The 22477-nt window shown below is 45.5% G+C and overlaps 1 protein-coding gene across 1 annotated transcript in view; it reads right to left on the bottom strand.

Annotated features, from left to right (window-relative positions):
• Tnni3k (TNNI3 interacting kinase) overlaps positions 1 to 22477 on the bottom strand; it is a 304879-nt gene that overhangs the window by 2464 nt on the left and 279938 nt on the right. The window contains exon 24 of the mRNA XM_008853645.1: positions 410 to 602. Within this exon, the coding sequence (XP_008851867.1) occupies positions 410 to 602 (193 nt within the window). The remainder of the gene's footprint in view (positions 1 to 409; positions 603 to 22477) is intronic.

The following is a 22477-nucleotide window of genomic DNA, read 5'->3' on the forward strand; positions in this document are numbered from 1 at the left end:
AAAATCGTATCTTCTGAAGAATACATCAAATACACACACACACACACACACACATGCAAACACATGGATGCACACACATGCATACATACATGCATACACATAGACACTCAGGCTCCCACACTTGTGAACACTCCCATACACACACACACACACACACACACACACACACACACACACATACACATGCATAGACTCGTACTCATGCACACACACACTCATGTATACACATCCATACCCACTTGGTACATGCTTACACATTCATATACACATGATGCTTGTGCACACCTGCCCACTCATGTACTCTCACACCCATGCAGAGGCTCACACACTTCATTAAGCTTCAAGGTAGATGTAGAGTTATAAAAGACTTCAGGATCAGAGTTTGAATTTCTACAATATTTAAAAGTACCTGTAATTTCGGGATATTGCAAAATGCAACGTTCCCCCTTGCTACCAGAATGAGTGGAAGCCTTCTCTCTAGGAGTGATTTCCTTAATGAATCCAGCCCATCTGCCCACTTACCATATTTATCGATGGGTGAGTACTGGGCACCTCTGTTCATTTCCTCCAAAGACAGGCCTGGAGTGGAGTGTGGTCCCACACTGGAAGATGAGTGAGATACAGTTTCACATGGGGCTGATGGGTTCAGAAAACATTTTATAAAACAGCATTTATTCACCTTGTATAGCTCCTAAGAAATGGCGGAGTGATGTCTATCAGTGTGTTTTTGTCTTAGCAATGTTTAGTTTGGGAAGAGTTCAGAACGATGGAATAAGTTCGCTGTGTGAGTCCTGCCCTGTAATGTCCTCAGACATTACAGTTCCCAGTCTCATCCCCTTAGGAATGCACCCTCCTGAGACTCAGTTTAGCTAGTCTACAATGAGAAAAGAACAGAAATATTTCCACCTTTTTGTCTTTTGAGACAGGGTCTCCCTGTAGCTCCTCGGCTCGTCTTGAATGTGCTATGTAGACCAGGCTGGTCTCCATCTCACAGAGACCCACCCACCTTTGCCTTCTTTGTGCTGGGATTAAAGGTGTGCCCCACCATGCCAGATCCCATTTACTTTGTTTTCGTGATTGAAGAGAAGCAGAAAGAATCTACATATGGGTAGAGTCTACATATGGGTATACACTTGCAACCCTTACTCAAAAGCACTAAGAACAAGAACTTATCATGTTAGTATATCATTACGAATGACATGCACCCCAAGTACTATTATTACATGGCTGTTATTACAATGAAACTACCACAATCCTGCAGTGGTGTTGCACAGTCCTCTCTGTGAGGCATTTATGACTAATCACTTAATTTAACCTCATTGCTGTGGCACAATCCTCTCATGTTCTGACAAGAAAACTGAACCTGCAGCAATGGACTTTTACAGGCATGGCACATCACTCATTGGCAAAGACTTTTATTTCAAAGCCTACATGATATTTTTCTTCCCACTGTTCATGTGCCTCTCTTTCCCCCAAATTCTATCATTCTGGTTAAGGGTCACTTCCTCCCCAGGCCATGGGACTGAAAACCTGAAGTTATAAAAGCCCTCTCTCCATTACTGATCACACCTGCTGGTCACTGCACCCTGCAGCTTGATTGCATCATTTGTCCTTGGCCATCCTCGGACAGCTGCCCTTGGCACCCCAGAACTGTCCTCCCTGGGTCCACAGCAGAACCCTTTATACCAAGAGCCCTGGAGTCACTTCACCCGACTCAGCTAGCGGCATCACATCAGTCAGTGACATCTGGTCGGGCTCATGCTTCACACCGTCCTTTCTCTCACTCCATGCAAGGCTTTTAAAGCTCTGACTCCAAAATATCATCCAATCCATTCATCTTCTCCTTTATGGAAAAGGCCACAAGTCTCTTCCTCCTCTGGACTTTCCCAGTTTGTCTCCTGACTGATCTCTTTTCTGTCGCCTCTCTCTCCAGATAAATAACACAATCTCTCATGTTACCCACTTCATATAAAGCAGGTAAATCATCTACCTGCTTGAACCCTCCCAAACAATGTCCGGTTCATTTTCAGTCTCAGTGCAGACACTCCCATCATCAAAGGTCCTTCCTGTGCTGTCCTTTCCACCCTAACCTTTCCCCACTCTGCTGAGCCCTTCTGGTGAACTCTCTGTCCCTGGAACCCTCTGTGCTATTTACAGACTTGGAGCCTGAGCACTGTTGAGTCTTCCTGGAGTACTCTGCATAATGAGCCCAGATCCAGATTTGCTGAGCCCTTGAGCTGCCCCCACCCATGACTGGCTCCTGTCGTTCAGCCCTCAGTTCACCTTCTCAGTCAGTCCTTCCCTGCCTGCCCTGGATGAAGGCAGTCAGTCCCTTGCACTGGCCATTCTATATCACATGTCATCCTCTTATTTCTTCTGTCACTCAATATCTGCGAACAGTCTTAATGCACAGTAAGTCTGGGGACTTGTCTCTTGTTCCCTGTGGGGCACCCTCAACCCTTAAAAACAATCTTGGGACGTACAAGAAACCGAACACAATGTTTTCAAGGATAAAATGAATGAATGAATGAATTCTTAAATGATTCCATTCAATCCTTCTTTCACCAGGAATAGCTATAACACAAAACCTTAGCACAGTGTATCCCTGCTTGCCTGTGGTCCCACAGGTCAGTGGCCCAAGCTGCTTGCTGTGTGCAGGCATCTCATGGATCTTGTACTGCACAGTCCCTTGCTGCCTCCCCTTTGCCTCCCACAACCCGAGTTTAGCCACAGTACCCGGCATCGGCTCCACAATGCTCTCTTTGTTATGCTTGGGGCTGAACTTCCCACTCTGATGAGTGTGCGTGTGGACCTCTTATTGTCCCTGGCGGGGAGCAGGGTGGTGTTGCAGGTGGGACTAGACCTAAGTCAGCCTCCTGGAGTTGCATCCTGTGCCCTTTGCTTGTTCCTCTGTGACAAATTGCTCCCTGGCCTGTGCCTTAGCTATGCAACTATAAAACGGGATCTGTAACAAGGCTTATCGTGTAAGGTTAATCATGAGAATTAAACAAACCCATATGGTCAAAGCTCTCTGAGCAGTGCTAGGATTTAGAAAGCACTCAATAAATGTCACTTGCATTTAGTATCTTTCAAAGTCTACGCATTGAATACCTCTCAAGTTGACCTCCTCCTCTTCCACACCCACCAGGACTCTGCAGGATTATCAGTGCTGACATGAGTCTGCCTTGGTGTGGAATCGCTCTTATTTTTGTGCTCGTGAACTCAGTTACACAGAGAATAGCTGGAAATCCAAGATTCTGTCCAACATTGTTGAATTCTCACTCGTCCTTCTTCAGTACTTTATAAATAGTTCAAATGAAAGCGTGTAACATAAAACCAAGTCATTCAAAAGTGTTCGTTTAGAGAAGTCAGCTTTTTCTAAAAGTTAACGTCAGCTCACGCTTAGCTGCCTCAAAAATAGCTGCATCTCCGGCCTCACTCCCTTAAACTATAAAGAACAATGGCATTTCTTAGAGGAAGGCGATGATTAAAAAGAAGAAAACTTATTGGCTGAAAACATGACATGGTGCTGTCTCACACAACGTCAAACTGTAAACGACAGAAAACTCTGGTCCATAGACTGTCGCTCAATTTATTTTTCAAAATTAAATTTTTCCTTTGGTGCATGTAACCTCTTTAGAACTCTTGCTCCCTTGAAGCAACATAAGCGACGTGCATATCGTAGTCCTGGCAACAAGGAGATAATGGGAAATAAATACTTTATCACCAAAATGGCTATCTGGTTTCCTACGAGGACAGCCCATCTCCAGGCTGCCCTTGTGTGTGCAGTGGCTGAATGCAGTTCATGCCATGGAACTTACTTAACGTTCCCCAGAGATGCCACACAGGCTGGAACCAGACTCTGTTCTAGGATAACAGACAGATGGAAACCAAGCATGCCAGGGCAAACAGAAACCAGATCCTGACAGATGGAGCACATCAACCTATAGCAAGACACCCAGCTCAAACGGAAGAAGAAATCAGACCCTGGTCCATGGACCTGCCTGTTTTCCACCTGCACATCTGACCATCATCAAGGTTTCACAGAAGCTCAGAACTGAAGGGATATGTCAGAACTGTAAGGTTGCAGTGGAAGCAAGGCCCTTGCAGTGACTCAGCTGCCCTGGGACATCAAGGACAGGCCTTGCACACATGGCTGGTAAGGGAAGTACTTGTTCTGCACTGGCTTCTGTTTCTTTCTGTTTTGTATTTATTTTGAGAGAGGTCTCATGTAGTATATGCTGGGCTCTAACTCACTATGTATCTGAGGATGACTTTGAACTTGTGATCCTCCTGCATCTGCTTCCCAAGTGCCTGGATATGGGCATTCACTACCACATCCGACTTTGTAATGTTTCAACCATCACTGCAACTAGATAACCCTCTTTATGTTAACAGGATGCCATAGATGACCATATGTTTGTATGTGACATGACCACGTGTATGTATGTGAAGGATCAGGTCATTTCATGAACATATTTTGGAAGCAGAGGATAAACCTTTCTCCCATAAAAAGAGAACAAGATAGTTTGTAGTCTGGTTTTTACATTACTACAAGTCTACATGGTGGAATGGGTCTTAGCACTGAACAAGTTTTCACTTTGGACTAAACAACTCACACAACTTCTGTGACACACACATGCTCACCAGCCATTACCTGCTATATAGGTACACCAGAAAATGAATAACTCTTCCCAAAGGGAGAGCAGCACCAACCTTCGAAATAATTTTTTGCTCTTTAATCCATGCTGTGGGGTTACTGACTTTCTGCTCAGTAGGTCAGTTCACACCCAAACCACAACATGTAACCTGACTTGTGTGAAGGGATTCCTACCATGGGTCATGATGCCAAGCAAGGCACTTGGGACCAGGGAAGAAAGGAGGCTGTGGGCTGACGCTGGGGTAATGATGCCTTGAGAAGCACGTGAAACGGAACTTATCATCAGCTGAAAACGGTGTCCAGTTGTGCATAAGAGCAAAGAACAGTGACTGGAAGAAAACCCAGACGCAGCACAGCTCACACAAGACAGCCTTCAAGTGAGAGCAAAGCAGGGGCCACAGCAAAGCAGTGGCTTAATGGACATTATCGCAGGCAAAGTTCCAGAGATGGATGACTAATCCTCAGGGTTTCTGCGCACTTTGAAAAATGCTTAGATTACTAAAAGCCACCAGCAGGTCAATAAGAAGAGGAAATTGTGCAGATCTGCTTTATTTAGTTTTGTTTGGGATAAAGAGTTAGGGGACACCCTCAGGCTAGACTATACACCTGGATTCCAGCAGTACCAGGCAGAATTTCTCCTGAATGCTTTGCCAGGAGAACAGGGAGCTTCACGGCAAAGGACAAGTGATTAGACTGAATTGTTAAAGGCTGAACATTCAGGACAAAGTTGAGGTCAGTCCATATAGGTGATGGGGCTAGGCTGAGCCTTACTCATTGGGAATAATTAAGACAAAACACCACAATTCCTAAGGTCACAAGTGTCTGAAAATAAACTGAGCTGTTGAAGAACGGGGATTATCATCCCAGCCCTGCAAGTGTGAAAGCCAAGGCTCCAGCTGCTCTCGGCCCTGGGTGCCACACAGAAGTCACGGGAGGTGTCCCTAGCCACTTTGTTTCTAGTATTCTGCAATTCTTTAGAAAGATCTCCTGGATCACGTAGCGTCAAATCCTGGCATGCCGGGAAGCTGAGGTGACTGCTCCCATTTAGGAAGGAGAATCTGATTTTCTTATCTGTACCCTCTGGCTCTACCAGGACTGAGTGCCTGGTTTTCACACACAGTTATCATAGTGTACCTGGCTGCACACTATGGCTGGTTCCTGCAGCTTTTGTAGCTATGTCATTTGATCCATGCTGCTCCATAAAGAAACCATCTCCTTCAGCACTCCATTTCAGAAAAAGAACCTCACTGCCACCAAGACGAAGCCTAGCAGTGTGAGTCAGGGACCGCTGCGTACACCCATCGCTGGGTCTGCAGGCCAGGCTGTGTATGGCGGGGATGCAGGGAGGCTCCACAAAGACTTTTCATAGACAAGTTTGTAGAATATTCATATTACAATGCTTGAGGGGCCGGTGGGGGATCCTGTGAAACCAACGTGGTGATATCTCTTCATCCAGAAGGGTGTTTTGTTAAGCAAGGTCCAAGACAAAATAGGACAATGCTGTCTGAGCCATCTCTCCAGAGCAGTGGAATGAGCCAGTGTCACAATGAATCCAAATGGCCCATTTAGAGCCTCCAAAGCAGCTTCCAAGCTGCAGTTTGCCAAATGCTTTTGGTATTGGAGCAATGAATCATGGGTCTGGCTGTAGGATCTCATGAATTCTCAGAATATTTATTGGTCCCATAATTGTTTCTGACTGCATTATGTGCCCCCCAAAGCCTTCAGATGGACACATAGTCCAAAATAAATCCTTCTTTAAAAAAAAAATCACATTATTCTAAATGTGGCATTTGCAGATTTGGGATTCTGATTTGGTGAGTTATGGCAGATGTAGACTGCTTCCTCATGGTTTGAAAGTAAGAATGGAATTTAAACACCTGAACACAAATGAAGAGTCAGAGCACGGACGCCGGACGAGAGTGATCTAACAGCAACAGTGACGTCCTGTGCTTTCAAAGGGCATAGAACTTGCATGGTTGTCTCGTTGCTCAGCTTGAACTACTTCTATGACACCCCGTGAGGCATCTGGGAAAGCATGAATTTTATCTCCACACTAGGGAGATGGAAAGTCCAGCTCAGAAAGTTCAGGTGACTGTTAAGAGGCTGATCCAGGACTCGAACAAAAGAACTTCTAAGGATCAAACCATGCTTTTCCCAGGAAACTGCCGTCTGTTTAAGAGCTGTACATATCTAACTATTGTTCTGTTACCATCTGGGGGAACTCACTGAATAGTGATGACTTGCTACAGAGTTTTGGATGTTTGGCAAATAGACATGAACACTAAATTCGTCCTCGAGAAACATCATTTATCATTACAATAAAGTTAGAATCTTTCTTGCATCTTGCTTTGCTTGATCTTCTGAACACTGTTACTTGCCTCTGTCTATAAATCATGTACTCATCTCCTGGCAGAGATGTTAAAACACGGGGTATACACACACACACTGATCTTTTTGAAATGAGGCCTTCATGACTTCTCCTTCACCCTCTAGTCTTACGTAAGATTCTGAGTTGCACACATGGATTCATCTTCCTGAACGCAGCCCTAGCTACAATGAACACCACCAACAATAAGAAGTCATTAGGTTATTAGTGTGATTAAATATGTGAGGTAAACTATTCTGCTCACACTGGTCCAATTAGTTTTTATGGAGCTAACAATGCCCTCAGGCTCCTTGCATCCTGGAAGAAGTCAGCCATTTGGACTTCAAATAAGAAAGCACCATCAGAGCTTCACAGCTTTGCAAACATCCTGTGTGGCTTGTTGGACCACCTTGCCATCTGTCAATATGATGCTCCTATTTAAAATATTAGCACAAGGATCCTGGCCATGGGAGGTCTTGCATTATTCCAGGGGAATACATCCAAGCTAGGACTCACTTCTTTCACTCAAAAGGAAAGCTACACAGATAGTATCTAACCAGAATTTCATTTCTTGTTACCAACCTGGAGAACTGATACCAAGAAAAGGCAGAGAAACAGCCTGCTGAAATCAGCAATAGAGGTGTTTACACTATGAAAACAAGTGCCTTGCCACGCAAGACACTGCAAGAGTGAATTGGCTGAACCTTCTGGTATTTAGCTGAAAACAAACAGATCTATTTAAAATAGATCTGTCATAAGGGGTAAATGCCTCAATACACTTTGCAGTAACTTTCCATAAAGCCCATCTTTCCTCTGGCCCAAGAAGTAAGGCAACATTCCTATCAGAAGTGGGAATACCTTGGCCTCACTTCGAGACTGTCTAGCTATACTCTTAATGACTAATTTATCCATTAAGTTTGCATTACTTATTTATTCAAGACTTTATCCTGCTGTTTTCAAAACATTATTTTGTTTTTGTCAATATTCTGTATTTGACAATGTCCTAAATTAAAAAAAATTTATTGCTGCCATTATGGAGAATGGACAATAGCCAAATTATTTAATGGGGTCAGAGGTCAGTGCGAAATATCTCTTGCAGAATATCAAACCCATCAGTTTTCTTTCAGTAGAAAATGTCTCCAGCCTATAAATGGGCAGATAAGGCTGACAACCAGGTCAGGGATCTGCTTGAGACATTAGGCAAATATCCAAGGTCTCAGCACTCCCATTTTTTAAAGGAAAAAGCAATTAGTCAAAGCTTTGTGAATAAGGAAGAATGCAGAGGACATAAGTGTGTGCTAATTCTTCGATAGCTCATAAATCATTAACGTACTCAGCAGTAACCTAACCACACCACCTCTCAATTTTCTCAATAATTTCAGCAGGTATAAATGAGTCAGAGATGCAAATCAGTGGGCAGGGGACTTCACGCACCTTGACTGCTGAACCTGAGGAACAGCCTTGAAATACAGCAAAAGCCTTGCGATTCTCCACCCTCTATACTTCATTCAAGAAAATAAAGGGAAATATTAAGAGTTTAACAGAGATCTGGGTACACGACCCTGGAAAGTCAGCTCCCCCCTGCTCAATTTTCCTAGCACTAATTTTTACCAAAAGGATATGGTGGCCTGGAGAAGTGAAATGAGCTCTCCAGATTCAGATATCAAGATGTTGGCAACATCAAGAACACATCCTAGAACTCTTAAGTAAAAGTAACCACTCTTAATCAAAGTGGTTCTGATTCTTAAGTAGAAAAGGGAAACTGATGTTTGCTGAATGCTAGATAAGTATCAAACACATGGCCAGATGCTGTAAAAACCAGATTCAATCTGATCAACCTAACAACGCATTTGATGTGTGAGGAAACGGGCTGGGAGACTGTAAGCCTTGCTTTAGATCACACAGTGTAAGTCAAACTCAGATCAAGTGATATCCAGATCTTTCCCTAGTTCCAGTACTGATTCTAGAAGCAATTCCAAAATATATTCCTACAAATCTTCTCTATCCCTCTTTTCATGGTTATCAATCAAGTACATTGCCAGGAGCAGGGCTGTGCACTAGGAACACAGACACAATGTGCTGGACAGGTGAACGGTACCATCCGGGGAAGGGAAATGCATGCACACACAGTCAAACTCCAACACAGGAAATGAACCCTCTCTATACAGAGGAAAAGAACAGCCAGAACTGTGGGGAGGGTGACTTGCATGACGGTTGGCAAAGCAGGAATGTATCAACTATTTAGAGTGGTTGCCTAATTTTTATGCAATCTCAGGCATATCAACAATGGCAGCACTATTTTTTTCCTGGAAAATTTAATAGCGAGCTGCCAATCAGATGTCCATCAACAACCAAGTATACTCTAGTGTACTCTACTAGTATACCCTATCCCCCAAATTGATTCCGCCATGTGTACCTAGCTCCTGTTCAAAGTTTGCAGGATGTTAACCTTCCTATTTCAAGAGAATCCACTGGGATCTCCTTTTAGTTGTCCTTGTAATTTAATCTCACTCAATCCAGCACAATTCTTATTCCCTGGTAGACCTGATAACCAGGATTGTTTTGACGATGAAGAGCCTGAAATTGTTTAAAGTTTATTTGCTGAGAATTTTGTATATGTACAAAATGTATCTTGATCATCACCACTCCCTACATCCCCTCCAAGTGCCCCAGACTTCCTTCTACCTATGTCCTCTCCCAACTTTATGTCACCTCCTCTTCTTCCTCCTCCTCTTCTTCCTCCTCCCCCTCCCCCTCCCCTCCCATTCCCACTCCCTCCTCCTCCTCTTCCTCTTCCTCATCTTCCTCCCATTCCTAGATCTTCTTAACCCACTGAGTCCAAAATCAGTGCTACCCAAATGTTCGTGGGTGTGGGGCAGCCACTGGAGAATGGCAACCTACCCAGGGCTACACCCTGGAAGAAAAATGAGTCTCCATACCCCAGAATCTGTCGATTTTGATGGCTACTCTTCTGAAAGGGGTGGTCTCATGAGCTCCTCCCTCATTCATTCCAGAATGTGGACTGGCTGGATCTTGTTCAGGTCTTACAGAGGCAACCATGGCTGCTATGGGTTCAGGGGTTCAAAAGGGTGACTGTGTCCAGAACACAGTGTTTCCCAAGCCTGTGACTCTCTGCTCACTGCTCTTCAACATGGATGAGATTCAAATGAGGCATTGTTGCAGGGAAGTGTCACTGAAGGGGCTCTATGTCTTCTCTACCGGATGCCTTCACGTTCTCTTTTGTCCATTGCTGTGTGATTAATTCTCATTGTTTGATTAAGGTGGTGTCTGACAGGCTCCTTCACTACAAACTTGCTCCTTTTCTGCCTGTAATTAGTATTTTGTGAGAGGGTACTTGGAGACTGTCTAAATATTCCTGCACCTTAACCAAATCTCAGTGCTACATGGATGACAATGCTGCTGCCTTTGTTCTAGGTCATCTCACTCTGGCCATCCTTCTCCATAGCCCTGTGTTTCCTGGCAGCAGATGCAGGCTATTTCCGGTTTGGACAGTCCTTGTTCCTGTCCTGCAGTTGCTGTTTATCCAAGTCCTTCTGTCCCTCAGTGATAGGATTTAGAAGGTGACTTGAAGGTGTTGGTCAGGCTTCTCAAGGGCAAAGTACGGGGCTTCCAGCCCTCTCCTTGCTAGGCAGTTCCAGAAGACACCTTTGAGTGGACAACCACGTGTGAGCTCACTTAGGCTGTCTCCTTCCAGTCAAGTCCTCGTTTATACCTACACTTCCGGTTCTAGTCCAAAAGCACATGGTCCAGTCTAGCATTTCCCTTTTCTGTATCTGTCATACCTTTCTTTGACAGTGAGAAACCTGGGTCCTAATATCATCAGTAACTTGTCTGATTAATGCTCCTGAGTGTGTAAATCTCCCATTTTTCCTGCACAGCTTCTCCAAGCACACATCACAAGTGTCCATGCACACACACGCTACTTTACCTTGATATCTCACATTCACATGTATACCTTCCTTATCCTCTTAAGATCTGGTATCTACTGGCCTATTCCACGTGTGCCTGCCCTATGTGGGTACCTTCCTTACTTGCCTGGGGACCCAACAGTGAGCTGCGGCCCTGGACACTGCGGTGTCTTCTGCAGTTTGTTGGCAATGCTAGATCTTTGCCACATTTGTGTGTGCTTCCTTTTCACGTCTATCCTCAAGGCAGGATCCTCATGCCTTAAATGAATGTTTGTCCTGCCCTAGGCACTCACTGAATATGGATTAAATGAATGATTGAAGGAATGGGTGAATGAATGATAGTTCCCTCTTTATGACTTTACTCAAGTTTATCTGCATTTACTTCTGACTCTAACGAAGTTCATGGCCAGTGGTCAAACTTCCATTTCTTCCACACAAAAGAGCTGCACCGATTCTGCAACTAACACAGGACAGAGCTGCCAGACCTGCACAGGGCTGTCCCTCCATCCTTATTCAGCCTGTTCATTTCCGCACATCTCTCTGTGGGGACCCCACTCTAGCATTATGATCCCCACCGTGGAGGCAGTGCAGCCCAGTGGGCAGGAAAGAGGAGTGGGGGACATCGATGGGCTTCCAATCAAGTGCCACCGCTTCTGTGATGGTCTCCTTGGAGGAAGAAGGAGCCGTGGTGCCTCAGCACTCCTCCAGCTTTTGTTCTCATTGGATAGAGCCTGGTCCGCAGGCCATGAGTGACATTCCTCTCTCTGCACAGGGATAGTGTGGCTTGCTCACGGGGAAGGGGGGAAGAACCCTCCTGGAGTCCTTGTTTGGCTGCTGCCCCACACGGCTCTGGCACTGGGTAAAGCAAACACCTGGACGTGAAGACCGTGTTTGTAGTTTTCTGTGGCAGCAGGCGCCTGAGGCTGCTTGCTCACATCTGCACAGATTGGGAAAGAAGGAAAAGGAATCTTTGTGCTTACATGGCTTTCCCTCCTTCCATGGGCTAGTACCGCCCCCTTCAGGGAGGGTCTCCCTGCCTCAGTTCAAACCCTCTGAAAAGGTTCTCAATCAAGTAGACATGTCCAGTCGAGGGGACAATGAACATGAACCACTACAGTCCTACATGTGAAAACTTGAGATTTATGGAGTCCAACTGATTCTCCCAGGCCATATAGTGATAGAACTTGAAATTGAACCCAGGCCAGTCTGAGTCCAAGCTGGTAACCGTTTCTTTAGACTAATGGCTCACAGGTAGTTGCATAAGTAAAGATCATAAAACCAATTTTATCAGTGGAGGATAAAATCAGTAAGAAGATGTTCCGGATTGAGAGAAGTTAACAGGCCATCTTTGTTGACTGTACATCTCTGGGTTCCTTTGTGTGAATTCAGATCTCTGCAAGAGGCTCATGTTCCTTTGTTTTTGACAAGCCAGTGAGGATGGGAAGGGTTTAAAACTCCCCAAACTCTTTGAACATGCAGATCATTGAGCCTCACAAATCATTTGAAACATCCTTAGGAGGTTACACAATTACAAGCGATGTTTTTCTGTTTTTGTTTTAAGTGAACCAAACCTCTGGGGCCTTTTGCCTCATCACATACCACCAAAGCTTCCTTCCCCTGTGTACTCTGCTGTCCGACCCTGAATAACAGAGTGAGCGAGCGATGTTGCCAGGTGCCTTGCTCTCCTGATGTTCTCTGGAAGTCATGGGGGGCTCTCAATCCCCTCTAGTGTGATGTGCTGTGATGATGCTTTGAATCCTGGACAACCCAGTGTTTGACACTTCCTGATGAGTCCTCCCCTTCCCTGGCCTTCTATGTTGGCAGGGACATGTCTGGACTCATTAAGAAGTGCTCAGTGACCTCTGCACAGCTGGATGTTGATGGCCTCTTTCACACCGCTCTTTATGAAGCCTTGATATGTGGCATGCCAGAAAGCCTACCCTTCAAACAGGAGCCCCCCGCCCCTTGCTAGCCCTGTGCAACCCAGGCATCTGTCATGTGGTTATAAAGTAGCTTTGGTTGGACTGAATTCCCAGCCCTTTCTCCAGCTTCCTTTCTCAGCAGAAATGCTCTGTACTGGGCAATCAATAGGTTTAGGCATACGGTGTCAAGGTCAAAGTGAACCTGGTTTTCAGTTCCAGCCTCTACACTGTCTACATATTGTTTACCTTTGGGGATCTCACTCTCTTGTATTGTTCCACAAGGACAATAAGTGCACTGATCTCTCTGAGGATTATGATGAAAGACATGCAAGGAGCTTAGAGAAGGGTCTTACATGAGGAGGTGCTAGTAGACACCTGCCTCACACACAGTACGTGCTCAGTAAATATCAGCCTCATACACAGGTGTAGAAAACACCAGCCTCACACACAATAGATGTTCAGTAAACACCGCCTCACACACAGTAGGTGCTCATAAATGCCAGCCTTACACACAGTAGTCGGTAAACACCAGTCTCACACTCAGGAGAGGTGCTAGTAAACACCAGCCTCACACATAGTAGGTGCTCAGTATGTATCAGCCTCACACACAGGTGTAGCAAACACCAGCGTCACACACAATAGATGTTTAGTAAACACCAGCCTCACATACAGTAGGTGCTTAGTAAATATCAGCCTCACACACAGGTGTAGTAAACACCAGCCTCACACACAATAGATGTTCAGTAAACACCGCCTCACACACAGTAGGTGCTCATAAATGCCAGCCTTACACACAGTAGTCGGTAAACACCAGTCTCACACTCAGGAGAGGTGCTAGTAAACACCAGCCTCACACATAGTAGGTGCTCAGTATGTATCAGCCTCACACACAGGTGTAGCAAACACCAGCGTCACACACAATAGATGTTTAGTAAACACCAGCCTCACATACAGTAGGTGCTTAGTAAATATCAGCCTCACACACAGGTGTAGTAAACACCAGCCTCACACACAATAGATGTTCAGTAAACACCGCCTCACACACAGTAGGTGCTCATAAATGCCAGCCTTACACACAGTAGTCGGTAAACACCAGTCTCACACTCAGGAGAGGTGCTAGTAAACACCAGCCTCACACATAGTAGGTGCTCAGTATGTATCAGCCTCACACACAGGTGTAGCAAACACCAGCGTCACACACAATAGATGTTTAGTAAACACCAGCCTCACATACAGTAGGTGCTTAGTAAATATCAGCCTCACACACAGGTGTAGTAAACACCAGCCTCACACACAATAGATGTTCAGTAAACACCGCCTCACACACAGTAGGTGCTCATAAATGCCAGCCTTACACACAGTAGTCGGTAAACACCAGTCTCACACTCAGGAGAGGTGCTAGTAAACACCAGCCTCACACATAGTAGGTGCTCAGTATGTATCAGCCTCACACACAGGTGTAGCAAACACCAGCGTCACACACAATAGATGTTTAGTAAACACCAGCCTCACATACAGTAGGTGCTTAGTAAATATCAGCCTCACACACAGGTGTAGTAAACACCAGCCTCACACACAATAGATGTTCAGTAAACACCGCCTCACACACAGTAGGTGCTCATAAATGCCAGCCTTACACACAGTAGTCGGTAAACACCAGTCTCACACTCAGGAGAGGTGCTAGTAAACACCAGCCTCACACATAGTAGGTGCTCAGTATGTATCAGCCTCACACACAGGTGTAGCAAACACCAGCGTCACACACAATAGATGTTTAGTAAACACCAGCCTCACATACAGTAGGTGCTTAGTAAATATCAGCCTCACACACAGGTGTAGTAAACACCAGCCTCACACACAATAGATGTTCAGTAAACACCGCCTCACACACAGTAGGTGCTCATAAATGCCAGCCTTACACACAGTAGTCGGTAAACACCAGTCTCACACTCAGGAGAGGTGCTAGTAAACACCAGCCTCACACATAGTAGGTGCTCAGTATGTATCAGCCTCACACACAGGTGTAGCAAACACCAGCGTCACACACAATAGATGTTTAGTAAACACCAGCCTCACATACAGTAGGTGCTTAGTAAATATCAGCCTCACACACAGGTGTAGTAAACACCAGCCTCACACACAATAGATGTTCAGTAAACACCGCCTCACACACAGTAGGTGCTCATAAATGCCAGCCTTACACACAGTAGTCGGTAAACACCAGTCTCACACTCAGGAGAGGTGCTAGTAAACACCAGCCTCACACATAGTAGGTGCTCAGTATGTATCAGCCTCACACACAGGTGTAGCAAACACCAGCGTCACACACAATAGATGTTTAGTAAACACCAGCCTCACATACAGTAGGTGCTTAGTAAATATCAGCCTCACACACAGGTGTAGTAAACACCAGCCTCACACACAATAGATGTTCAGTAAACACCGCCTCACACACAGTAGGTGCTCATAAATGCCAGCCTTACACACAGTAGTCGGTAAACACCAGTCTCACACTCAGGAGAGGTGCTAGTAAACACCAGCCTCACACATAGTAGGTGCTCAGTATGTATCAGCCTCACACACAGGTGTAGCAAACACCAGCGTCACACACAATAGATGTTTAGTAAACACCAGCCTCACATACAGTAGGTGCTTAGTAAATATCAGCCTCACACACAGGTGTAGTAAACACCAGCCTCACACACAATAGATGTTCAGTAAACACCGCCTCACACACAGTAGGTGCTCATAAATGCCAGCCTTACACACAGTAGTCGGTAAACACCAGTCTCACACTCAGGAGAGGTGCTAGTAAACACCAGCCTCACACATAGTAGGTGCTCAGTATGTATCAGCCTCACACCAAAATAAATGAAAAAATTAAAGACTAGCAGTAACCCCCAAACTGGGAAGAATGGAAGGCCTGGTTTTGGATTTTTGTTTGGTGTGAGTCAGCGTCTCACTATATAGCCCTGGCTGGCCTGGAACTTACTGTGTTAATCAGGCTATCCTTGAACTCACAGAGATCCACCTGCCTTTGCCTTCTGAGTACTGAAATCGAAGGTGTATACCCTGTGAAAAGTGGAGGATCTTTTATGGTATTCATTCCAGAAGAGGTTTTTGTGGCCGTTTGCCAATGCGTTTTCTTGCACTATATTTGAATAGGAGAAGATTGTACAGAGGTCTGACAGGGAATTCCCAGTGGGGTCTCAAAGCTGTCTGGAGGCCCTGGTATGAGGGGAAGAGATCCTTCTGATGGCCAGTGAAAGGGGCCAGGCCTCTGTACCCTGGAAGGTTCATAGGGGGATGCCCTCTACGTGTTTCCCAAACCAGATCAGTGGGGCTGGGATCAGGCTTAAAGCATACCACAGACAGTATGCAATTACCACAGAGTTACTGTGCGTTTTAAAGATTGTGCACATAGAGGTTGTAACTGGAACTCTGGGGACACACAAACCACAGGATAGTATGCGGTTAGCCATGGCAAAACCGCTATAGATACCAGGTTTTCAGACATGTTTCTCTCTAAAAGCTACAGGGACTAGGTGCCCAGATCTTTGCAGTGAACTGTGGCTTGTGGAAGTGCCATGTTGTCTGAGCCATGTGGCCTTGGGAGTATAGAAGCCATATGAATCACCTGCAGAATTCAATACCTCTATGCACCTATAAGATCATGGAAAGAGCAATTGGAATTATGCCTTGAAGGCACTTTGAAATCAGAATATTTATTTCACATGCAATTCTTAATTTCATCTTCCAGCAGTGAGGGGAAACTGGATCGTTATTGTTTTTCCATGAGGAACCTGGTGAGGACAGGTCAGGAGATTCACCTGAGGTGGCCTGAATGGCCACAGAGAAGAGCTCAGAGGGCAGCTTCCCTGGGACTCACTGTTTTTTGGCTGCACCGTGCCACCTTGTGACCTGCTGCGGTGCATGAGTGGGGGTTTTGTGCTCATTAGTAATTTGGGTTTTCAATTTCCAGGCTTAAAGTCAGAAATTTGAGCTTCTAGACACGACCGTTTTGAATCTTTGCATCATGCAGGTGGGATTTTATGGGTTCTGAGTCTAATCTTGAATCCATCTACAGGCAAAGTTTCTCCTAAAGCTGGGGATGAGGCAAAAAGACAAGGTGTTTTACACCTAAGAGAAGCAGGGAATTTAGTCTGGGTTTGAATAGCATCATCCATCAATATCCCAGTCAGAAACTGAATAGTGTTTTCCTGGGACTGCTTCCTTGGTCACATCCCACATGCATACGCGCGCGCGCGCGCGCGCACACACACACACACACACACACACACAGTTTCTTTCTGGGCCACTAAGGGATAGATGAAATGGAAGAAGAGTGAATCCAGGGTGGGAGTGTGAGCTTACACAACAGTAGGCTCACTTCTGCAACAGTCGGCCAAGTAGGCCCTGGCCACCCTATCCCCAGTACATGAGTACTCCCCGAGCTTTGACACACACACACACACACAATTTTAGTGACTAGAGCAACCTGCATGACTGGAATGTGTGGGAGAAAAGACAGATTCCACCTCTGCCCTCCAGTGCTTACACAACAGCCTCGGGATGCAGTCTGCTACAGTGTGCCAGGAGAATTAGTCACGCAACTCTTGCCACAAAGATCCCACAGCCCCTCTCTGGAAGTGTACTTCTCTGTCTGTCTTTTAATGTGAGACACAGAGCTGAAAGGAAATTGTGTCTGGGGACTGGAAAATCTGAGCTGTGGCAGGTTCCCATAGGAACGCTAGGCCCTCGTCGCCTTTATTTATGCACGCATGCCGCAGCTGCCTCTTTTGGATTCTGGCTGGTAGTGAGCAGAGGCAGATCCAAGGGCAGAACAGCCCTAACTGGCTCTTTGAAGCCCTCGAGTCCTCAGCCTCTATCTGTGTCTGGCCCCGATTCATCACCGGCCTGAATGCTTCACCTGCTATATCGAGTTTCCAATAGAGCCTGAAACAGATTTCATAAAAAAGAACAATCCCCGGGCCTCGAATCTCAGCATGGGAGCTTTGCGAAGGGGGAAGGCGAGGGGATGAGACTGATGGTAATTATTTCCTGCCCTCCATTGCTGGGGATTGTTGATATACATATCTCCCTCATTTGGTTGATGTTTTTTCTCTACCAGGGTCTCAGCCACCTGCTTGGAAGATTAACAACTGTTGGATGCGGAGCCAGAATCACTGGGCTTTGGAGAAGTTATTATTCATAGCAGAGAAGGCATTATGAATAGACTAGCCTGGGTTTTTTAAGAAATTCTGACTTATTCTCAGGGATCAAAGCCCTTAACATTTAAGCAGAAATAGCTAGAGATCTTCACTCAGTCATTCGGTCACTGTCTATTCCTTCATTAAAGCTGCTCTTATTATAAAAGTTTTCTTTGTTGAAATGGCCTGCTTATGCTAGGAGGACCGACACTGGGTCCATCTTGCTGATCCCTGAGTCTGGAATACACTGAGTTTTTAGCAATCACTTTTTAGACAAAGGAAGGAACAAGGGAAGTAAAGGAAGAGTTACAGCAGCATTTTGGAATGGGGGATGGTTCAGTTGGTAAAGCCCTTGCCTTACAAACACGAGAGCCTGAATTCCATCCCCAGAACTGGGCATGTTAGCAAATGCTTTTCAGAGCAGTACTTAAGCACTTGGGAAGTAGAGGCGGGGTAATTCTTGACAATACTATATAGCGAATTTGAGGCCAACCTGAGCTACATTAGACTTAAATAAAAGAAAGACTAACAAGAAAAACCCAGCCTGTAACAAGGGTGTGAGTTGTGGGGGGCTGTAGGAGAAAGCACAGGAGATGCAGACCTCCTCTCTTCCCCTCATACTGAACTAATAACTCTCCTGGCCACTTTAACTAAGCAAAGACCAGATTGGCACAGTCAACTGCTCCTATGACCGCACTCTATCAGTAAACTCCTCTCCTCCTCCTGGCTGGCATTCCCCATTTTCCTGCTTTTTCTTCCCTAGCTGGGCACTTTTAGGTTGGGTCTCTTTCCCCACATCACTGACAGACTCTTCTCCTTAAAACTGTTAGTAGGTTAGCACCTGCTGGAAACTGTACTACAGAAAAATCTCACCACGGTGTGTTGTTTTACGTACTGGTTTTCAGAGTGGTCCCTGGGTCATCAGCCTTGAAATCCACATGGGAGCAGGTTGGAAATACAGTTTCTAACCCCATTATCTCCCCAGGTCAGAAACTCAGGCAGTGGGCTCAGCAATCTAAATTTTAAGGACAACTAACTCTGTCAGTGAGATGTGGGACTCTAGATTTAGATAGCTGTTCAAATCCTTTCTTACCTGCTAGCCTAGTCTCCAACCCTCCTCTTGCATCCTGGCTGTGTTATTTACATGGGTTACTTCCTAAACCCTGGTTTCCTCATCTCTGATTAAGTGCTGCCTCTTGTAGGTTGTGTCTGGGAGCAGTACACAGCCCATCAAGCAGAGTGGTCCATCATAGAACCTGCACATACAAAGCCCTGTCTAAATATGGCACCTGCCAACTCTCCTTATCACCGCCCCCCGCCCCCGACACTGACCCCAAGCCTATTTTCCCCTGCTGGCTCCACAGACCCACTTCCCATTTCCCAGCAGCCTCCTGTCACCAACTTAGTGCTTTCACCTCTGGGCTCCACTGCTTGGTATGTGTGACAGTAAGGAATGAATGCCAAAAAGTTCTTGACAGCAATTAAGGACCTTAGGGAAGGGGCTGAATGTGAGCTGGATGGGGTAAAAGCTCTAATGAAATTAATGAGGCCTTGATTGCTATTTGACCTGGGAAGATACGATAATTAGGTTGTCTTTTATTGCCATCTGTAAAATGGGACTAATGTTATTAACCTCCTTCAAAAGAGTTGTCCCGAAGGTAGAAGACACACTAGAATTCTCCGTAGGCATGAAGGAGGTTTTCATGGCAGTCATGAGTAACATCTGCCAAAATAGGGCAGGCTGTGAACAGTCTCCAATGCAGAGCTAAGACAAGTGTGGTTTTGCTGGCTTTTAAGGCTATAGTGTTTCCTTGCAATTCCACAGGAACAAACCCTCACTATTTGTTTTAGGCATCTCTCATATTTGGAGAGAGGTTCACAGAGAAAATATCTTCTGTAGGGTCAACAGTTACCAACATCATCTTAGAAACCTGGCAATATGAGCACTTACTTATGTAGAACACCCCAACCCAGACTATCTCTAGAAGTTGTTTTAACTTGCTGTGATGATCAGGGAAACACGGGACATCTGAATGCACAGATTCAACACTACAGGGTAGTAAGTGATTGAACTGGTGATGGGGACCATCAAGTAGGCATCATTAGCAACTGTGATAGGTGATTCTCCTCAATATTATCGACTGCTTCATCTCTTATGCTGCCTCGAAGTGAACAGATGTCAGCTCCGGGTTTAGACATACTGGAGTCAACCCCAGCACAGCTTCTTACTACCTAAGGGAATATTTCTTGTATTGTCGAGCTTTCCAACCTTCAAAAGGGAGCTAAGAAGAGGTGGGGGTGAAGCTTAGCTTGAGTGCTTGTCTAGCATGATTTGGCCTGAATTAGATCCTTAGCAGAGACAGAGACACAAGAGAGAAGAGAGAAGAGGGAGAGAGAAAGAGAATATGTGACTGGTGGGTGGTTGGGAATATTTAATGGTTATATATATGAATGTATATACTAAAATATTTTATTTTTACTTTTATGTGTATGAGTGTATTGCCTGCACGCATGTAAGTGTATCCATATTATTCAATGCCCAAGGAGGTCAGAAGAAGGTGTTGGATACCCTAGAAACAGAGTTAAGGGTGGTTTTTAGCCACCATATGGGTGCTGGAAGCCAAATCCAGGCCCTCTGCAAGAGTAGCCGGTGCTCTTAACTGCTGAGCCATCTCTCCAGCCCTATATGTGTGTGTGTGTGTGTGTGTGTGTGTGTGTGTGTGTGTGTGTGGTTAGCCACCATGTGGGTGCTGGAAGCCAAATCCAGGCCCTCTGCAAGAGTAGCTGGTGCTCTTAACTGCTGAGCCATCTCTCCAGCCCTAAATGTGTGTGTGTGTGTGTGTGTGTGTGTGTGTATTAGCACTTAGTAAATTTAAGTTCTTTTGTGCAGTTCTTTCTGTAATGAATGACTACTTGGTAGTGAAGATGAAAGTAACGATTTTTATTAAAATGAACCTTTCCATCACTGTGCCTCTGATGCCTAAATCCTTTTAATAATGAACATTTTAGTACAAGTCTGCACATAGTCAACTCAGTTGCTTAAGCATCATGGAGCTTTCTGTTTATCAGCCTGGGACTCTCTGACAAGTGCACAGCCTGGTGGGAAAACTCTTTACAACAATTGCCCCCGGCATTTTGGCCAGAGCACATTTATCAGATGATATCTCATCCTTGGTGGAAGAAATAAACAAGGGTATAAGTGATCTGGCCTTAAACACGCTGTGAAATCTGTGCGTCTGCACCGTGCTCAGGACTCACACCGGAAGCTGCTGTGGTGGTGAGCTAGGGGAAGTCTGCCTATGGAAACTTGCAGAAGTCCTGGACTTGGAAACAGGGTTATCGTTTACTGCCCAACAACCTTTCCCAGGGAGAGTGTGGGGCAGGCACTGCAGCGCTAAGGTAACTTTATTTAATTATTGCCAGAGCTTAGTGACTCCAGTCCTGGAACAACAGGCCTTCAGCAGCAGACGCACCCGATCTTCACAGATGTGGCTGTGGCTTCTCATGTCTTCACAGCCTCTTCTGAAATATGCTTTCAGGTCTCCATTATGTGAGAGTTTGACAGGATAATAGAATTAAATTTGCTGAATTTCACTAAACTCTGTGGTTCTATGTTACTAGCTTTGCTTACTTTTCAAGAAATATTTCTCTCTGGTAATGCCCATCAATCTAGCTTTTCAGCCCCTAAACAGCAAACTCTGAAACAGAAAAGATGACTCCATCAGTTACAGAAGTGACAAGATGTCAAACATGGAACCACCCCCGTGTAGCAATAACTACTCTGCATAAGGCGGCCATGCTTGGGTCCAGCTTAGAGAAAGGGGAGAAGAGGCGGGAAGAAGACTTGGTAGGCATCTCAGCCGTGTGGGTGTAAGCATGGAGAAGACTCGGGGGAGGGATCTGTCGGCTCTCAGCACGCCCAGTGCCCCAACTCCACCCTTCTGTGGATTTGATCTGATCTGACTTCACTGGACTGTGTGGTGAGTTCAGTCGATCCCAGACTCATCACACCCCTTTCAGAGTGGAGATGAGCAAGTGACAAGCCATGAAACCTCTCAGTAGGAGGTGGTTTTTTTTGCTTTCCTTTTCTCTTTAGTATGATGTTTGGATCTTTATTGTCCTGTCCTCACTGTTGAGAGAGAGGCTGGTTAGCAGGTGGGCCCTGTGTGGCTCCATCAATAGCAGATGATGATGAATTAAGAGCTGTAGCTCCAATACTGCCACTGCTGCGCTCAGGGTCATGTACCGATCCTGTGTTCTGCTATGATCTGTGGCCTTTCTACCTTCAAATCCCCGAGTCTTATGATGACCCATTCTAAACGCAGCTGCACAGACCAAACTCCGTCACACTGCCACTGCTGCGCTCAGGGTGCATGTACCGATCCTATGTT

Source organism: Nannospalax galili, unplaced genomic scaffold (assembly GCF_000622305.1).
Source record: "Nannospalax galili isolate Female #2095 unplaced genomic scaffold, S.galili_v1.0 scaffold387, whole genome shotgun sequence".
In the NCBI taxonomy this organism is placed as follows: Eukaryota; Metazoa; Chordata; class Mammalia; order Rodentia; family Spalacidae; genus Nannospalax; species Nannospalax galili.